Source organism: Sorghum bicolor, chromosome 1 (assembly GCF_000003195.3).
Source record: "Sorghum bicolor cultivar BTx623 chromosome 1, Sorghum_bicolor_NCBIv3, whole genome shotgun sequence".
NCBI classification, from domain to species: domain Eukaryota; kingdom Viridiplantae; phylum Streptophyta; class Magnoliopsida; order Poales; family Poaceae; genus Sorghum; species Sorghum bicolor.
In genome coordinates this window covers 71,661,347-71,679,806 of record NC_012870.2, presented here as the reverse complement: position 1 = coordinate 71,679,806, position 18,460 = coordinate 71,661,347, and the positions used below count along the sequence as shown (strand labels likewise).

Here is an 18,460-nt window from a genome sequence, read left to right as displayed (position 1 = left end):
TATGCAAAGACACTGACAGATTACTCAAACTTGCAACCACGTCCACGATCAGTCGATCACCCAAGAAGAAGAGTATGCAACGAGACAGACCAATCGCTTTCTTCTCATAGCTCGACTGCATTATTGCTGTGGCCATCAGCCTTATCTTCTCCATCATATAGGAGTATTTAAGTTAACCTATCCTATCACAATCTCACATGGCGACACCAACACCAAGTCATACATACACATACACTACACATCCCATGATCCAAAACAGAGGACGTCACACACCATCTATTTTCCACAGTGGGAGGCTGCTGCGGCTATGCTTTCTGGGAGCATATCGCTCGGCCACAAGTGAGTCCAGTGGCTGCGGCCTGCGGGGATCTTCGCGTTCCCAACCAATCGGAAGATTCTGCGGGCCGACGGCGACTGCGGGAGGCGCGCCAGCCGCAGACGTCCAAGATCTTTCTTCACAATCACATGTCACCAGCACTGGTCAGTCTCCCAGGTCCGGCGGGAACGGTGCGCTGGGAACGAGGGCGAGCGTCCGAGAGCGGCGGTGCGCCGTCTCGCGGCGGCGGAGAGGAGGAGGCGGCGGTCGTAGTCGGCGCGCTTGTCGGGGTCGGAGAGCGTGGAGTAGGCCGCGTGGACGCGGATGAAGTCCTCGGCGGACGAGGCGGCGGCGGCGGCGTCCGGGTGGACGGCGAGCGCCAGGCGACGGTACGCGGCCTTGATCTCCCGCGCACTGGCCCCGGGGCGGAGGCCGAGGACGTCGTAGAAGGAGCTGGCCGCCGCCGCGTGGCCCGGCGCCGCGGTGGCAGCGACGGTGGAGGAGATGGAGGCGGAGAGGGGCGGCGGCGCGTGGTGGAGGCGCGGGGACGGCGGCGGCGACGCGGCCGGGGAGAGGGAGCCCGGCCGGAAGGCGAGGAAGCTGGGGGAGAGCGCGGGGCGCGGGGAGATCATGCTTGCTGGTGTGGGAACCGGAGGACGGGGAGGAAGGATTGGGGATCACCGAGTCTGTGTACTCTGCAGGAAGCAGGATGCAGAGCGGAGGCAACGAAGATTTTGAGAGGCGAGTTGGCCTTGCTGCCGGCTTCCCCGCCATTTTATCTCGCGCGCGTCGCTTTCCGCCATGGGTTGGGCGCCCCTGGTCAACGTTCTCTGTGGCCTGCCCGTATTGGCTGCTGCGCTGCATGACTTTTATATTTAATTTTTTTGACAACATTTTTATATTTGATTGAGAAATCGAGATCGAGGGACGGGAATCTCACAACTCTAGGCCTTGTTTAGTTCACACCAAAAACCAATTTTTTTTTAAGATTTATCGTTACATCGAATCTACTAAATATAGATTAAAATAAAAACTAATTGTACAATTTATCTGTAAATCGCGAGATAAATCTTTTAAGGCTAGTTACTCTATGATTATATAATGTATGTCAAATAAAAATAAAAATACTACTGTTCCGAAAACCAGGCCCTAGTTGTATGATGATGGAAGGATACGATTTTGAGACAAGGAAACCGTCATTTTTTTATTAGAACCCACGCCTCTAAAAATCAAACTCCCAACTTGCCATCTTGCCATTTGGAGGACGAGAGGAAGGGCTGCATTGACTTGGAGAAAATCCCATCAATATCAATAGAATTTATATGTTACATTTACTATAACCGAATCTATTTTTATCTCTTATATTTTATTAATTATTGTCATTATTACTAAAAATATAATAAAAGGTTTGCATGTTTTCTTTTGCAATTTTCCATTTCTAGTCCTTCAACCGCACCCCGCGGTCGAGATAGTTAGTAACTCCAACAGTTTGCTAAAAGTGTTTGCAATCCTAGGATTTTTGCCAAAACCACAAAAAACAGCCTCCAACAAGTTGGCAAAACTACTTAGCAATTTTGTGACCTTGGCAAAACTCCCCTTCACTTGGCAAATATGTCAAGTCCTCCATCGCTTGGCATCACGTGTATCCGAATTTGCCAATAGTTTTGCCAACTTGTTGAAGACTCAATTTTGTGATTTTTGGTAAAAATCCTAGGATGCCAAGTTCTTTTGCCAAGCCCAAATAGCAAACTGTTGGAGAAGACCTCTTTTTTCATTTGACATTTGGTTTTGAGAGTTGGCAAAACTATAAATTTGTCAAGTGAGTTTTAGCAAACTGTGGAGCTCAGCAGATCAAATACTAAATTGCACATCACACCCTATTTCTATCGTCGGGGGTTGGGGCTCTACGAGAGCAGCGGTCCATTAGTGACATGTGGTTTTTATAAAGACAAATGGACCTCTCAAGGCTACGCTGGACTAGTCCGCTAAGCAATTACGATTGATCCGTATAAGCCACACAAACATCTTGTGGAGGCGAATTTACGGGGTTGTGGTAATTATCCACGCCACCTATAAGCGGAGGTGTTTGATAATTTGATTGTGTGGTCCACGGGCAATCCAAACTTAATCGATACATACATGCCTAGCATGTTCGATTAGTTGACTCGCGGAGGCTTCATAGCCTACATGCCCACTAGAACGAGGAAATCAAGCATGGCTCGGTTCATGGAATACATGGCATGGCTCGACTCATGAAATTTGTTCCTCGTTCTATGCCTCTCCTTGTGTATTGTTTATTTGTTGTATCTATACTAAAGGTATAAATATCACCAAGCTCGCAATAAATGCATAAGATATATGAAAACAATACAATTTTTAACATGTGTTTTTAGGTAACAAATTAACATATTTATCACATAACAAAGACAAAATCAATATATGAATTATGCACGATATACTCCATAGAGGATGTTTGGTTGTCAAATGTTTGTCTTCCTTACCAACTCAGGCGAGGCAAACCTTATCCAGTTAGGAGAGAAAAACAGACTGACTCCCCACCCAAGCAAAGAAAAAATTTGCTAACACGGACTACGAGGTGAGGTAGTCAATTATCTAAACACATATGCATCTCTAGACGGCTTTAGGCCCTGTTTGGTTCACACCAGTAAACTTTATCGTCTATACATCGAATGTTTAAATATATACATAAAATGTTAAATATAGACTATCTACGAAATTAAAAATACAATTAGAAAATAATTTGCGAGACGAATCTTTTAAGCCTAATTAGTTTATAATTATACACTAATTATCAAATAAAACAAAAATGCTATAATAACTGTTAAACTTTAACACCGAACCAAATACCCCATTATTTAGTATGACAAAGTATGCTTTTGATTTGGTTCCTGCTCTATTTTAGCCTCAGCAAAAATTTGATCAAACTCACAACGAGGAGCCACGCGGGGCTGCTTATTTGGTGCCGCTCCAGTAGCTTGAGTTTCGTTATTTTTTTTCCATGCATTGTAGCTACGCTTTAACTGTCTTGTAGCTACACATTATTCGTCTGAAAAGTTGAAAGTACTATTCGCTGATTTATTACGAGAGAAAAATACTATTGGCTGGTAGAAAAAATATGATTGATAAGACACACGAACAGCTAGGCTGCAACCGTTATGGACTGTTCGCTGAAGCTTATTAGCCAAATTTGCAGTCATTCAGTAATATTTTTCTCTCACAGTAAATCAACAAACAATATTTCTATCATGATTTACTAAATGAACAGGTAGTTCATTCTACAATGTTCCGTAGTAATCAAACTGTAGCCGCAGCTGCGGCTTTAATCTGAAGCGACCCTATTATTTTTATTTTATATTCTGAAATAAATTAGGAGCTGATCTTTCAATATAAAAAAAGAAGCTGATAAATTTATTATAGCTTTATGGGCTTTAGCTTCACAGTATAGCGTGGCGTGGCAAAATGCGAGAGTCGGATAAACGTGTCAAACAGGCCTAGGAGAGTGATAAACGTCCAGTTTGGGCATTTGGCTCGTCCCTATCCGCGCCGTGGTCGGAAGTCGAAACTATCCGCTGCGGTAGTAGAGATGCTCTCGTTGCGGCCACCCCCTACCACTTTCTCGCGCCCCTTGAGGTGGCCGAGACGGGGTCGCCTCGGCGGAGCCGCCGCGGCGCAATATGTTAGCGCCGCGGCACCGTCGGCCGCTCTGGAGTCAGCTGCACCTCCGGAGAGCGTCTCCTTCCCGATTCTGGTACGCATTCCGCTGGCCGCCTCCAATGTGCTGCAAACCTGTTCGATGAAACGCTGCTATGGAGATTACTGGCTCAGTGTTTTTAGGGCGAGATTACCGGCCCTGGTCTGCGCAATGGTTCCCACGTAGCAACCTACTTGTTCGATGTAATGCCACAACGGGGTTACCTGTTGTCTTAGGCCTCGCCGGTGGTTTGTACTGCCTTTTGGAGGGGATCAGAGGGTTCAAATCATTCTAGGTTTGGATTCAGATGCGTCTTGTGCACTCTAGAATCTTCGGAAGATGATTCTGCATAGAACCTAATGCCTGACCAAATGTGCTTACGGCTCAGGAGATGTACATTTTCTAGGACAGCATCGTCATCAGTGCATATTTTCTGGAGCAACACTGTCTCGTTATTATGTAAAAATGTTTTTATTTGGGGTTGATCATGAGTCAAGCTTTGCTTTCAGATTTTCTGTTACTCTTTCCCAGGAGAGTTTAACTGAGGAAGCACAACACCACGTACTTAACCTGGTTCCACAACGCACATACTACACAAGCTAGATTTCTGGTTAGTTGATGCATATCGGGGTAAATGTATAAGTAGTTGGTCAAATATGAAGCTGGCCTCCCTGGATGCAAAGGTGGCTTCTTTGGCTATTGTGCTTGCATCTATAATTCGCTTAAAGCAAGTGCAAAGCTGCAAATATTCGTGAATTTCCTTTTCTTCAACAAAAATCCTGCTCAACAATATCTTATGCTGATAGAAACTTTTATGGGTCATTGGAAATATTTAAACTGTATAAATAATTTTATGCAATCATAAAGAAAAGGAGTTGGAAAGGAAAATGCATAAGCATACCTGATCAACTATGCCCATTTGTAAGAGGTGGGCAACTTGTTTAATATTTTACATTAGAAGCTAGTATCCGCTGTTCTTGCTTCATATTGTAACAGTTCTATTATCAAAACTTTTCAAAGATCCCCAGGTCTCACATTGAATAATGCTATGCTAAATGTCAATGTTTATGTGAGCAGTTGGGTACAATTTTGATGTAGAATAGCTGTTCAGATTTCTTGTCTCCTTTTTTTTGGAGGAAACAGGAGTGGATAGGCCCCTACTGATTATATATATTAAAAAAGAGGAGAACGTTTGAAAAAGAAGGCAAAAAGACTATCTTGCTTGATGGAAGGGACCTGATCCTTTTGTTACTTAGTCTTTTCATTGTTCCATTATTTAGGTGAATGGCTGCACTGGTAAAATGGGGTTATCTGTCGCTGAGGCTGCTGCTCTGAGGGGCCTTCACCTAGTCCCTGTTTCATTCAGTAGTAGAGAGAAGGTTGAAAAAACAATACAAGTTGGACAAACAGACATTCGGATATATGGTCCTTCTGCAAGAGAAGATATTCTTTCATCTGTGGCTGATGAATTCCCAGATGTCATTATTGTGGACTACACAGCACCTGATTCTGTGAACTGTAAACAGTTTAGCCTTTTTTATTTTCTCAATACGATATATAAAGTTCTTAGTACATGTTATGATCACTTTAGCTTACACAATCATGATATTGCAGTTTGAGAATTGCTAGTCTGTGCTAATTACTAAACATGCTGTTATAACATCATTTTGCTGCTATGTTCACATCAAAATGTATATTCAGGAATTTTGTTGTACATTTTTTGTTAGGTTTATGCTAATGATTACATTCCAGTTCTTACATGGCAGGGTAACAACGATTATAAGAAAAATAATTTTTTATGCCTGTCAAATTTCACGTAGAACATCTAGGAAGCTATCAAATTTAGTTCATTATTGCTTAAAGCCTTGAACTCTTGCTTTTACTTCTAAAAGCAAATTGCAGATGTTTTTATCGTTTTTCTACCTTCAATGTGTCTCCTTTTTTTTTATTGTTTTGAATACTCTATTCAATCCTGCACTATTCTTCTCATTTGAAACAAAAATTGAGACTCTTGCATTATGCAGCTAATGCTGAGCTCTATTGCAAGCTTGGCTTGCCATTTGTGATGGGCACAACTGGTGGGAACAGGCATTTGCTCTACAAGTCAGTGCAAGATTCAAAAAGTTATGCACTAGTATCTCCACAGATGGGTAAACAGGTATGCTAAAAAAGAACTATCTATCTCAATAAGATTAAAAATGTTGGTTTTCATTATTATACTTCAAATGTTGAAAACATGGATAACCTGTATAGTTTTCTCTCATCTTCAATCAGGTGGTTGCATTTGTTGCTGCAATGAAAATCATGGCTGAGCAGTTTCCAGGGGCCTTTTCAGGCTATCATTTAGAGGTACAATTCTAACTTGAGTGTTTCCATATGAATTAAAAGTTCAGAGTGATGATTCATTGTGTTTAAGGATTTAAACTTCTATTGGACCACCAATATATCATCTCTCAATCTTGACACATGTCTTGTGGAAGGAGGCTCAGTGATTTAAGCTTCTTTGTAGTTTCTTCAATCAGTTGTCTGGTCTGAGACTTAAAATGCTAAATTTTGATATGTGGTCATACCATCTGCCAATACCTGTAATTCTAAGTGTCAGGATTCCTTTTTCCAGGTTTTAGAATCCCATCAAGCTGGCAAGCTGGACACATCTGGTACAGCTAAAGACGTGATTGCTTGTTTTGAGAAACTAGGTGTGTCATATGACATGAACCGGGTATGCTTTATCTTTTATGCTTGAAAACTTAAATTATTCCGGTTATGAGAGAAAAGCTGTTTGTGCTCTGGAAAACACATTAATGCAGTTCAAACTACCACAATATTTTCATGGATCAAGATCTCTTCCTTGTAAATTTCTTGGTGTTACATGTTTTTATCCTCAAGAAAACAGAAATGTTACTATATTATGCTTCTTACGTCCTGTGCTGACAGATGGTCAAGATTAGAGATCCTGAACAGCAGCTTGAGATGGTGGGTGTCCCTGAAGAACACATTCAAGGGCATGCATTCCATCTGTATCATCTTACTTCTCCTGATGACAGGTAATAACCATTCTCCTGAAAATTGATGCTACTGCCAATAAAGTAATTATACTCAATCATGGATATTTTTATAGTCTTGCTATTTTTTCATCTTTGTTGATTTAATTGTGTTCTTTTAGTGTTTCATTTGAGTTCCAGCACAATGTTTGTGGTCGTTCAATCTACGCTGAAGGAACTATTGATGCGGCAATATTTCTGCATAGGAAGGTTGGCTGATGTGTTACTTCGGTTATTTTTTAAGTGGCGTTTCGTTTCAGATACTGCTGGTATCTTACATTCTTACTCGTATTCTTTAATGTAGGTACAATCAAAGGACTCTAAGAGAATATATAATATGGATGATGTCCTGAGAGAAGGATATATGCGATAAAGTCTACTGATTGGCTGTTCATAAATAATATGCAGCACAATATTATTTTTTTGTTAGTCTATGGGTTAGATATTAATAGAGTTGTGTGCGAATTAAATTAAAAAGGTTATGCACTAAGTTCTTTAAGTTTCTATCAAAACAAAGACATGAAAAAGAGAACATACATAAAAGGTATATAAGTTGAAGTTTGTTTTAAGGTCAAAGAGCAATCAACGTAGTGTTATAGTAATGGAGCACATTAATGAATTGTCATATTTACCATGTTTCTTATTTAATGCAATAAAGCTCTTATAAATTTCCATTGACAAACTCGCATTGAGACCGCCCTTACACTCTCCTCTGGATAACAACACTTTGAAGTTTGGACATTCATACCGTTCCATGGAACACCATTTTTCTACAATGACAGACTTTTGCAGCAGTCGTTCGGGGCAGAATCTTCCGGTTCTCATAACTCTCACATCCAGAGTGCTATGCAATAGTGAACTCCATTTGATCATTTGAGATCAACTCTAAAACCGGATCATTTTTATCGCTAAGATATTTAAGTGTTGTACATAGCCCACCTTTACCCATTTTAAACTTTCGGGTAATCGGGTTAGTATGCGAGGTTCAATAGTAAAAAAAAAACATGCTACTGTTGATTGCAATCATATTTTAATACGTATTCCCAACTTGTTGCAGAGCTTTACTAAATAAAAACGGTTCACAGGAAATCGCATAAGATTCAACTATCCCCAATAGATAGAACACACACACACACACACACACACACACACACACACACACCTTATTCTGAAGAAACTGCATAACCTGCAAAAGCCAAGAAAACACTGACCAAACACTCATAGTGCTGAGTCTCCATCGCATCAGGAGGAAAGAAAGGCAACAACATCTTGAGGAACGGCAGCAGCTTCTTGAAGAGCTACGGGCCAGTGACAGCGTCCCGCTGCGCCGGCGGGTGGTAGATGGGAGTTGGCGTCGGCGGCGAATACACTGGCGTCGTCGACGGGGCGGTGGGCGTTGACGGAGTGTCCACCGGCGTCGACGGAGGCTTGTGCTCCGGCACGGTCACCGGCGCCGGTTTGTGCTCAGGCACGTCTACCGCCGGCGGCTTGGTGACAGGCGGCAGGGAATGGCCGCCGTGGCCGTGATCAGGCGCGTGAGGGAGAACCACAGGCGTGTGGGTTCCTACGTGATGATGGTGCATAATGCTGTGGAAGAAATGGTGGCAAAGGAAAGCCGAAGCGCACTCGGGCGACGAGCGGTGGACCTTGCCGCCGAGCGCAACGAACGTCTTCTCGTTGCCGTCGTGGCCGCCCGGTGGCGCCGCGACGATCTTGGAGGGCTCCTGCCCGGGGCACGGCGCACTCGACGCGCTGTGGAGCTGCGCGAAGCATTCCGACTTGAGCTCCCCGTCCTCACCAACGGCATCGGCGGCCAGCGGGACGCTGAAGGCGCCGGACTTGTCCACCTGTCCCACCGCCGTGCTCTCGTACTCGCCCTTGCTGTTCTTGCACTTGACAGCCACCTGAAGACCTGGGGAAAGTAAACGACAGACAAATCATGCATTGACTAGCCAGCCAAACTGTTTTTAGTAACACCACTATATCATGACACTGACAGAGTGACAGGTGGTTTGGGTTTGTGTAAACTACCTTTGAAAGCTGCCTCAGCGTTCATGTTCCTCCTGGCGCAGTCCGAGCACTTGGCCAGGCCGACAACAACCGGCGTTGCTGTCGCTCCTTGCACGGCATCGGCGAAAGCTATCGCTATCACAATGCCCAAAATGGCCACCAGTAGCTGTCGTGCTTGTATCTCCATCTCTCTACCACTTGTTCGGAGTTGTTGAGGAAGGAGAAGATGTGGATGGGTGGGGAGCAAGGAGTGGAACGCAGGTGTCTATAAATAGGTGCCAAGGTCTGATGACGCAGCTAGCTCGATCGATCGGCGGAAGCTAAGTGAAACTAGTGAAGCTGGCAACTATGGGCAGCTAATTTGGCGCCGCCATTGTAGCTAGATCTCCAGTTAATAGTATGGCCCCTTGCAATGTGATCAGCGTTTCCTTCAAGTCTACTCCTCCAGCTATTCTCGTACTCGCGGTTAATTGTCCACGCGCAGGCAGGACCGCATGACGGGTGGTGGAGATCGTCGTACCCATTTTACCGGCCTCTGCACGCGTTCGGACGATCTGGATCCGGTGCATATAGTGTTCAACTAACCGTGCGCTGTCGACTCAAGGAGAGGTAATGGTGATTAATGAAAAGTTAATTTCAGAGTTGGAGCTCGTTCAGTAGCCGAAGGCCCGAATGGCCGAATTAACACCGCACGGCAGTACTCAACAACTATCTCCATTTTTTGTTTTGCTGTCACTGGTGGGAGTTTTCCCTACATTGAATTTTATTTGGCCTTCGCGGCCCGTGGCAATGTCTACAAGATGTTTACATTTTGAGAGAAATGGAATTTACAGGTCACTCCTGAGCTAGCTTAGCGTCCTAACGCGTCACGGAACACCGTGCACCGACCATTGATCCGCTACACACTTGTTCCTTCTCGGCAGTGTCTGGCTCTCCATTGCTCCGCTTCTCTCCTACAGGCAAAGCAACAGCTGTTGGGTGGATGTTCGCTCATTTCTGAAAACAAGCGCATTCCTCGTTTTCCAGAGCTGCTAGCACGATAGTGCTATGAACGCCCACGCCCCAAACTCCTGCTGTGGTATGTTACTCGGCCGGTTGGTCATGTACAGCTCCGTTACTGTGAAGTCCGGAGCATTGGTAACGCCGATCTTCGCCCAGAATTGCATGGCAATAGGGCAGCCATTGATGATGTGCTCCGGGGTTTCATCAGCTTACTCACACACTTCACACAGTGACATTGGCACGATGTTCTTTCGCTGCAGATTGGTTCGGCATTGTATCCGGCCTTGAGTCAGCGGCCACATAAACATTTGGACCCTCAGTGGCGCGGAGTTTTTCCAATTGAATGCAGATCCTTCGTTGCTATCTTCATATTTTCCCCGATAGAAGTAGTGAAACATAGTCTGAAAATCAGACACCACTGATATGCTCAAAGGGAGAAATTTTGCTTTAGAAATCACTACGTTTATTTCTCAAATCAAGCAACGGACTGAAAGTCTGAAACACCAATGCCACCGCGGACACACGACGGCATGAACTGAACAAAACAATCACTGACACCACAACAACAACAACATCACCGAAACGAAACGAACATCACCGACGACCCTCCAACATCTGATCGCTTAATTTGCTGCTGTCCTGCTTGCATGCCCGCACACACCACCCTAGTTCAATTTCTTGGGGATCTTCTCCTGCCCCTGCCCGTCTGCCGCAGCAGGCCGGGTGGTGTCGTCGTCGTCGACGAGCGGCGGGCACGGCTTCTTCTTGTGCATGAACTTCATCTTGGGCTTCTTCTTGAAGAACGGCTCGGGCTCCTCGGGCGCCGGAGGCCTGGGCTCCGGCGGCACGGGCGTGGGTGTCGGCGTCGGGGGCCCGTACGTCGGCGTCGTCGGGGGGTTCGGGGTTGGCGTCGGCGTCGGCCTCGGCGGCGGCGGCGGCGGGCCGAACATGTAGTGCTTCTTCTTCTTGCCGCAGGCGCACGCGACGGGGGCTAACACCGTGTCGGCCGCGGCCGCGAGGTAGGTCGTGTCGCTGGTGGCGCTGCCGCCGTCTGATTGGCTGGTGGTGGGCGCGATCCTGGGCGGCGCCTGACCGACGCACGGCGTGCCGAGCGAGCTGTGGAGCTGCGCGAAGCAGTCACGGTCCATGCTCCCGTCGTCGCGCAGGAGTTCGGCGGCGAGTGGGATACGGAAGACGCCGGTGTCGTCCAGGGTGCCAAGCGCCCTCATCTCGTAGCTCTCGTCGTCGGCGGCGCCGGATTTGCACTTGATCGCTACCTGCAGGTCTGCAGCGCACAGAGGGAACAGAAGTTTTTTTTTAGTATACGTGTGCGCGGCCATATGCCATGGGCCGCAAAAGTTGAGCCGAGCGTTGTCAGGCCTGATTCAGGCTGGCAAGTGGCCGGCCCAATCCATGATTATGTGTATTACTCGCTCTTTTACAGTGTGATGATAGAGGGACACAAATTCGCAGGACTTTTGAAAATGTGAATGAAAAGCAAAGTGTGTCATTTGAGAGAGAGAAAAAGTAGGTGTGTCATTCGAAAAAAATTTGTGCGGTTCACAAACCAATAGTGTGTGTCTGCAGTCTAATAATTTATCGGGTTAAACTATTATTTTTTGTTGAAGAAAATTCACAAGCTACCACTTATGTTTTCTATCGCGCCTTTAACTAGAATTGATCAATCGAGTTACTCAAGAAGAACTTCAAGTTGAACTGTTTTGGGGGGACATAGTGTTGTTCCAGAAATTTGTCTCCAAACTCTTCACTGCTTTTTCTTCGTTACCAGCTAGTACTACCATATAAAGTTTCCTACTAAGAAAGGCAGTAGCTAATCGGGCCAAAATTTCATGTCCGCAACAGAGCTATAGCTAAATCCAGAAGTGCAAGTGTACTGCAGAGGCAGCCGATTTGCATGTACCTTTGAAGGCATTGACGTCGTTGGGGGAACAGTCGAGGCACTTGACGCAGCCAACCACGTCTGCCTTCTTCCAAGCCGTGGCACCGAAGCTGACGGCCAAGAGCGCAGCCAAAAGAAGAGCGGCTTGCTGGGGAACCTGCAGAGTCCCCATGTTGGTTTGGTTGGAGCCGGCCTGCAGCTGGCTGCTGCTTCTTCGTCAGGAGATGTGTATATTTGATGAGGAAGTGAAGGCGGTGAGTTTGGATGGGGTGAGATGGTGCTCGGGTGCATGCGTTTATATAGGGGCCGACGCCGGGGCGCGGGTAGTGACAGTGTGGCCGCCGGCCGGCCGGGCTATTGAAGTTTGGGATGATGGACACGGGACAGGTACTGGCCGGCGTCCAGAGACCGGCCAGATCGTGAGGAATAAAAAGTGTGAGCGATGCGACGGATGTTTCCAGTGGAGTCTCAGTACTGATTTTGATCATTCCAGTCCGTGGTTCTGCCTTTTTTTTGTTTCCTAACCCAACGAGCTGTGTATTGCAACTACGACGCCGAACTTTTTCATTACTGTTACCACTGTACAAAGAATTTTTGTGCCGGCCGGCGAAAAGATTCAAGTTCATTATTTGGAGTGAGAAATCACTACCTATATATACCCATAGTCTTTATCTTTACTTTCCAAATATGATGTCAGGCTTATTTCCACGCACGCAGGTGCCTTCTGCGGCCGGCGTTTGAAATTTGAAGTGGCTAACGGTACACAGTTCCTCACCGATGTGGTGTGCGTGCTTCATCTGTCAGGGTGGCTCATAAACCTCGCACGGCGCATGCATGGTTTGTGCGTGATGGGCCGGGCCGCGTCGGGAGAGGGTGGGTTGCACCAACCATGTGCGTGCCATGACCGATGGAGCACGTAAACAGTACCCGCCCGCCGGTCGCTCCAGTTAATTTGGGAAGCATTGGTGACTGGCGACAGATCAGTCGTCGTATTAGTGGGCAAGTAGCAGTGAACATGCATGCTATCCTAGGCACGTCGTGGTCGATCGTTTTAACATCTTGGATCGTAACCTCACGCTGCACGTACGGCCAATAGCTGTGAATTGGTGATTGCTACGAATGCGAATGGCCGGTGCACCGCTTGTAGCGTCGTCCTTTGGCGTCCATGTGAGAAACCGAACAATTTTCTTGCAGTCCTCCCTTTCTAAGGACTGGGAGATATGTTTGGTCCAAAAAGCACAAATACAATGGGCCGGGTCCCTCGTGCAGACGGTATTTCTTCAACCTGACCTCGAACTGACACATGGCACTCTTAGTCTCACTCTCAGCCTGCGCTGGTTGCTGCTTCGTCGTGGCTACCGCATCTTCGATTAATAATATCTCTCGCGTGCTATATTACTAGGAGTTTTGAAATGAATTTTGGTGGGGAACCTCTCCCCCCATTGCATCAAAAAAGAAAAAAATTCCATCGCTTTCAGTAGTCAGTGATGCTCTGCAAATGAAATGGAAGCGCGTATTCGATTAATAATATCTCTCGCGTACGTGCTACGACATCCATTTTTTCTTTTTTTTCGCATGTTTGATTATTATTATAGGTGTCGCAAATTATTATAGGTGTCGCAAATATCTCTCGCGTACGTGCTACTATTTAATTGGCTCGAAAGAAACTCTGCGTTCTTTTGGCAACGGATGGAACACAAGTTTGGCAGTCTTCTCAAATCTCAAAGCAAAAAGAAACAAAAAGAGGTTTGACGGTGAAAAATATTTATTTAGGTCTATGCTTGTTAAAAGTATTTATAAATGTATAACTAAGTTATATATATGATCCAACGGGTATGTAACTTTTACTATATAGTTCATAGACCACCGTAAAAATTTCATCACATTTGGACCATAGAAACTGTAACTATAAATTAATTACGGAAAAACATAAATCTAAAGCTAGAGTAAAAAATTTATACTAAAGCATATTATATTATATATTTGCTGAGTAAATCTATTCATGTGGAGTCCAACAAAATTGGACTTTCTATTTTACGTTTTTACGTGATTTACTATGATTTTTTTTCAACCAAAATAAATGAAAAAAAGGAAAAGGACAAAACCGCCTTTGAAAACCGCTTATAACCAGTTAGAGAGGTAAAACGGACGATTTTAAAAGTTCGGGGAGATGGTTTACCTAGTTTTAGAATTTAGAGAGAAGAAACAGACTTTCGCAAAAGTTGAGTGAGGTAATACAGGCTTTTTCTGTGTATATTATCCCCCAATTACATAATAAATATAGAAATCATTATAAATATAAAAATAAGGCGGCATAAGTATAGCTATAAAACATCGTGAGAGGGGCTAAACAATCAGTTGTTGGCTAGACAGACTCAAATGGAAACAGGAAATCAAAAGAAGAGAGCGTGCGGGGCTTGCAAGCAGACATGCGCAGGGGTGAAGGAGCATTGAAGCTTGTGAAGGATTGTTGAAGGATGGTGGTGAAGCCTCTTCAAATTAGATCTAGACCATTGGTTTGTGATGTGAATGCATAATTTGGTAGGATGTAGAAAATGTTATCTTCGTGGAGGACAATTTTTGTAAGGGCGTGTTTGGCAGAGCTCCTCTTCGGCTCTGCCTCTAGCCCTTCTTAATGTTTTTGTGGAGAAATCATTTTTTATATAAAAAAGCAGAAGAGCCGAAGCTGTTTTGGCGAAACCATTGCCAAACAACAGCTCTAAGTAGACTAAGCATAATTTTAATTGATTATAAGATATAAAGATTTGTTACCGTCGCTAATCTGAATATCCTTAGATATTTTGGGTATCTAAGCTTATTTATTTTCTGTGCCCGGAGACTTGCAATCAATGTCCTCTAGAAGTAACCAGAACGATTGAAAAGAAACAAAACACACGTATTACTATATTATTAAGATTTCTTTTGGAATGTAGGATTGCAAAAGCTCAGGAATAGAAAAAAGATAAGAATTCCATAGAAACTGAGTTATAAAACAGAGGATTGAAAACTATAGAAATATCGTAGAAGATAGGTGTTTGGATACTCATGGGAAATTCATAGAGATAGGAATATTAGGAAGTGCATAATCCAAATTTATTCATTTAGTTAATGGTCTAGAATATCACTTTTCAAACTAAATACTTTAACTCACTTGTTCCAAGGTCTACTAATCATTTACACAAGCAAGAGGGGAAAAATGAGGCTAGAGTGGATGTTTCAATTCCTGTGGAATACGTTCAAGTGACCCATGAAGGAAATTTTTCTCTACCTTTCCTACGGTTCGTTTAGACTTATCAACCGAACCATTCAGCAATGTTTTTATCTAACAATAAATTAATCAACAGTGCTTTCTGCCATAGCTTATCAGCCAAACGAAAAGATTGCTGATTCCTGAGTTTTTCCTTTAGAAATCCTGTGATTCGAAGCCCCCCTAAAATCTGGCTCCGTTGATTGTTCAGGCCTTGTTTAGTTCAACCTAAAAACAAAAAAATTCAAGATTTCTCGTCACATCAAATCTTGCGGCACATGCATAGAACATTAAATATGGATAAAAATAAAAATTAATTGTACAATTTGCCTATAAATCTCGAGACGAATTTTTTAAGCCTAATTACTCTATGATTGGACAATGTTTGTCAAATAAAAATAAAAATGCTGCAGTGTCAAAATCCAAAAACTTTTTGGATCTAAATAAGGCCTCAATTGATCCAGTCCAGTCTAAATTAATGTGTGGTTCAGCTGATTGTTCAATTAATCCAGTGTTAGAATTACATATTGTTTGTGGGTTCTCATCAAAGGAAGCACACAATTTGATATTATTTTAACAATACATGCATCATATGAAAACTAAAGCTATGATATACTGCGAGGAAGGTTTTTTGTGTTTGCACAAAAAAAACTTTCAAGATTGTATTTTTTAAAAAAAACTCGTGCTTTAATTTGACTACTTATTTGCTAGTAGATAATAAAGATACAAATATTTATAACATTCAATATATTCATTAGATAGGCCAAAAACATATTCAAGTAGTTTGCGCTAGAAAAATACATATTTTGGTAGCGCATTTAAAGATATGTTAATATGTCTAGTAGTTTGACTGGGAACCAAATAATATTATATTATAGTTTGACTGGGGTCTTATGCTCTGGCTCCATCTTGGGCTTTAGTGGAGAAGCTGTTGGACTAGGATAGGAGAACTACATTTATAGATAATGATACAAACATCTATAGCACTGTTTGTTTATATTTGATAATTATTATCTAGTCATAAACTAAGCTCAAAAGATTCGTCTCGCAAATTACAAACAAATTATATAATTAATTATTTTTTTAATTTATATTTAGTACTTTAAGTATGTGCCGTAAAATTTAATATAATTGAAAATCTAAAAAAAATAAACTAAACAAGGCCATAGTTAAAAGTTGAGAAGTTTGACTGGGAACAAAATAATATTATATTGTGGGCTGGAGGTACGATCCAGAGAAGTACGACTACTGCTCGCTTGCTAATGACCATGGCGTCGTTGTGTATCGCCGGACTTCTCCTGCTGCTCGCCGCGCACTCCCACGCCGCCGTCGTCGGGCTCGCCACGCCTGTGGAGTACGAGTACCACAGTTATGCGGTAACTCCTCTGTCTCCGCACGCATATAGCGCCCCGGCGGCTGCCGACGACGACGCTCAGGCGCAGGAGGACGTCGCTGCGTCATCGTCCACTCTGCACATTCGCCTGCTCCACCGCGACAGGTTCGCAGCGAACGCCACCCCAGCCCAGCTCCTGGCGCGCCGCCTGCAGCGGGACGTGCTGAGGGCAGCGTGGATCATCTCGAAAGCTGCTGCGAACGGTACGCCGCCGCCGGTCGCTGGGCTCTCCAGCGCACGCGGGTTCGTGGCGCCGGTGGTGTCCAGGGCGCCGACGAGCGGGGAGTACATCGCCAAGATTGCGGTGGGCACGCCGGGCGTCGAGGCGCTGCTGGCGCTGGACACGGCCAGCGACCTCACGTGGCTGCAGTGCCAGCCATGCAGGCGTTGCTACCCGCAGTCCGGACCCGTGTTCGACCCGCGGCACTCGACGTCATACCGCGAAATGAGTTTCAATGCGGCAGATTGCCAAGCGTTGGGACGATCCGGCGGCGGCGACGCGAAGCGCGGGACGTGCGTCTACACCGTGGGCTACGGGGACGGCTCTACGACGGTGGGAGACTTCATCGAGGAGACGCTGACCTTCGCGGGCGGTGTCCGGCTACCGCGCATATCGATCGGCTGCGGCCATGACAACAAGGGCCTATTCGGGGCGCCGGCGGCGGGGATCCTGGGCCTCGGCCGTGGCCTCATGTCGTTCCCGAACCAGATCGACCACAACGGGACCTTCTCCTACTGCCTGGTCGACTTCCTCTCCGGCCCAGGCTCCCTCTCCTCCACCCTCACCTTTGGTGCCGGCGCCGTGGACACCTCCCCGCCAGTGTCCTTCACCCCCACAGTCCTCAACCTGAACATGCCCACGTTCTACTACGTGCGGCTCACCGGCATCAGCGTGGGCGGCGTGCGCGTGCCGGGCGTCACCGAGCGCGACCTCCAGCTAGACCCGTACACCGGCCGCGGCGGTGTCATTGTGGACTCCGGCACCGCCGTGACGCGGCTTGCCCGCCCCGCGTACACGGCGTTCCGTGATGCCTTCCGTGCCGTGGCAGTGGACCTCGGCCAGGTCTCCATTGGCGGCCCCTCCGGCTTCTTCGATACGTGCTACACCGTGGGTGGCCGGGGCATGAAGAAGGTGCCCACCGTGTCAATGCACTTCGCCGGCAGCGTCGAGGTGAAGCTCCAGCCCAAGAACTACCTCATCCCCGTGGACTCCATGGGCACCGTGTGCTTTGCGTTTGCTGCCACCGGTGACCATAGCGTTTCCATCATCGGCAACATCCAGCAGCAGGGGTTCCGCATCGTGTACGACATCGGTGGCCGTGTTGGATTTGCGCCCAATAGCTGCTGATTATAATTATTCCGACTTCTGGTGAGTTAGAGCATGGGTTGCACAAGTGAAAGTGCTGATAGCACCTAGTCAGCCATGTAGTCACTCCATACCATAGAGAAAGTCATTTAGGACAACAACACAGTCTCCAATATCTAACTAAGAGCAACTCTAAGAGCATATCTAAATTTAGATATCTAAACTAGCTCTCTAAAACTATTTAGACTCTCAAAATAAGCACCGTCCGCAGCAAGCAGAATCTCTAAATCAAGCTAGCTATTTTTTTAATCCAACCTTCAGCACCGGCAAGTCACTGGTTCATCTGGGATTCTTGCTCGTGTGCATCTATTGCTCTAGATTAATCTCAAGAGGATCAAAGCAAGGATTGAAGCAGGAACATTTAAGGTCTGCTGTCTGCACCCACCCGGTGATGCTTTTGCTTCTTCAGGTTCTTCAGTGTTGGAGCAGAGCTCGTCGTAATCGTGTCAAAGTGCATATTTCCTTTGATTAGA

General features: G+C 45.4%; 5 protein-coding genes across 5 annotated transcripts; 2 read left to right on the top strand and 3 right to left on the bottom strand.

The window, feature by feature from the left end:
* On the bottom strand, window positions 1–1,270 carry LOC8078856 (chaperone protein dnaJ 11, chloroplastic). The gene has a single exon (XM_002465523.2). It carries the CDS (start codon window positions 946–948, stop codon window positions 469–471), a length of 480 nt encoding a protein of 159 aa, XP_002465568.1. The 5' UTR covers window positions 949–1,270; the 3' UTR covers window positions 1–468.
* LOC8054352 (probable 4-hydroxy-tetrahydrodipicolinate reductase 2, chloroplastic) lies at window positions 3,821–7,678 on the top strand. The gene is made up of 8 exons (XM_002468138.2): window positions 3,821–4,085; window positions 5,309–5,546; window positions 6,053–6,186; window positions 6,303–6,377; window positions 6,646–6,747; window positions 6,963–7,072; window positions 7,192–7,279; window positions 7,374–7,678. The coding sequence occupies exons 1-8, from the start codon at window positions 3,921–3,923 to the stop codon at window positions 7,440–7,442; spliced, it is 981 nt and encodes a 326-aa protein (XP_002468183.1). The 5' UTR covers window positions 3,821–3,920; the 3' UTR covers window positions 7,443–7,678.
* Window positions 8,086–9,315, bottom strand: LOC8054351 (proline-rich protein 4). Its single transcript, XM_002465522.2, has 2 exons — window positions 9,101–9,315; window positions 8,086–8,981 (listed from the first exon to the last, which is right to left on the bottom strand). Exons 1-2 carry the CDS (start codon window positions 9,264–9,266, stop codon window positions 8,368–8,370), a joined length of 780 nt encoding a protein of 259 aa, XP_002465567.1. The 5' UTR covers window positions 9,267–9,315; the 3' UTR covers window positions 8,086–8,367.
* On the bottom strand, window positions 10,522–12,237 carry LOC8078855 (proline-rich protein 4). Its single transcript, XM_002465521.2, has 2 exons — window positions 12,003–12,237; window positions 10,522–11,366 (listed from the first exon to the last, which is right to left on the bottom strand). The coding sequence occupies exons 1-2, from the start codon at window positions 12,151–12,153 to the stop codon at window positions 10,747–10,749; spliced, it is 771 nt and encodes a 256-aa protein (XP_002465566.1). The 5' UTR covers window positions 12,154–12,237; the 3' UTR covers window positions 10,522–10,746.
* On the top strand, window positions 16,497–17,969 carry LOC8054350 (aspartyl protease family protein 2). The gene has a single exon (XM_002468137.1). It carries the CDS (start codon window positions 16,497–16,499, stop codon window positions 17,967–17,969), a length of 1,473 nt encoding a protein of 490 aa, XP_002468182.1.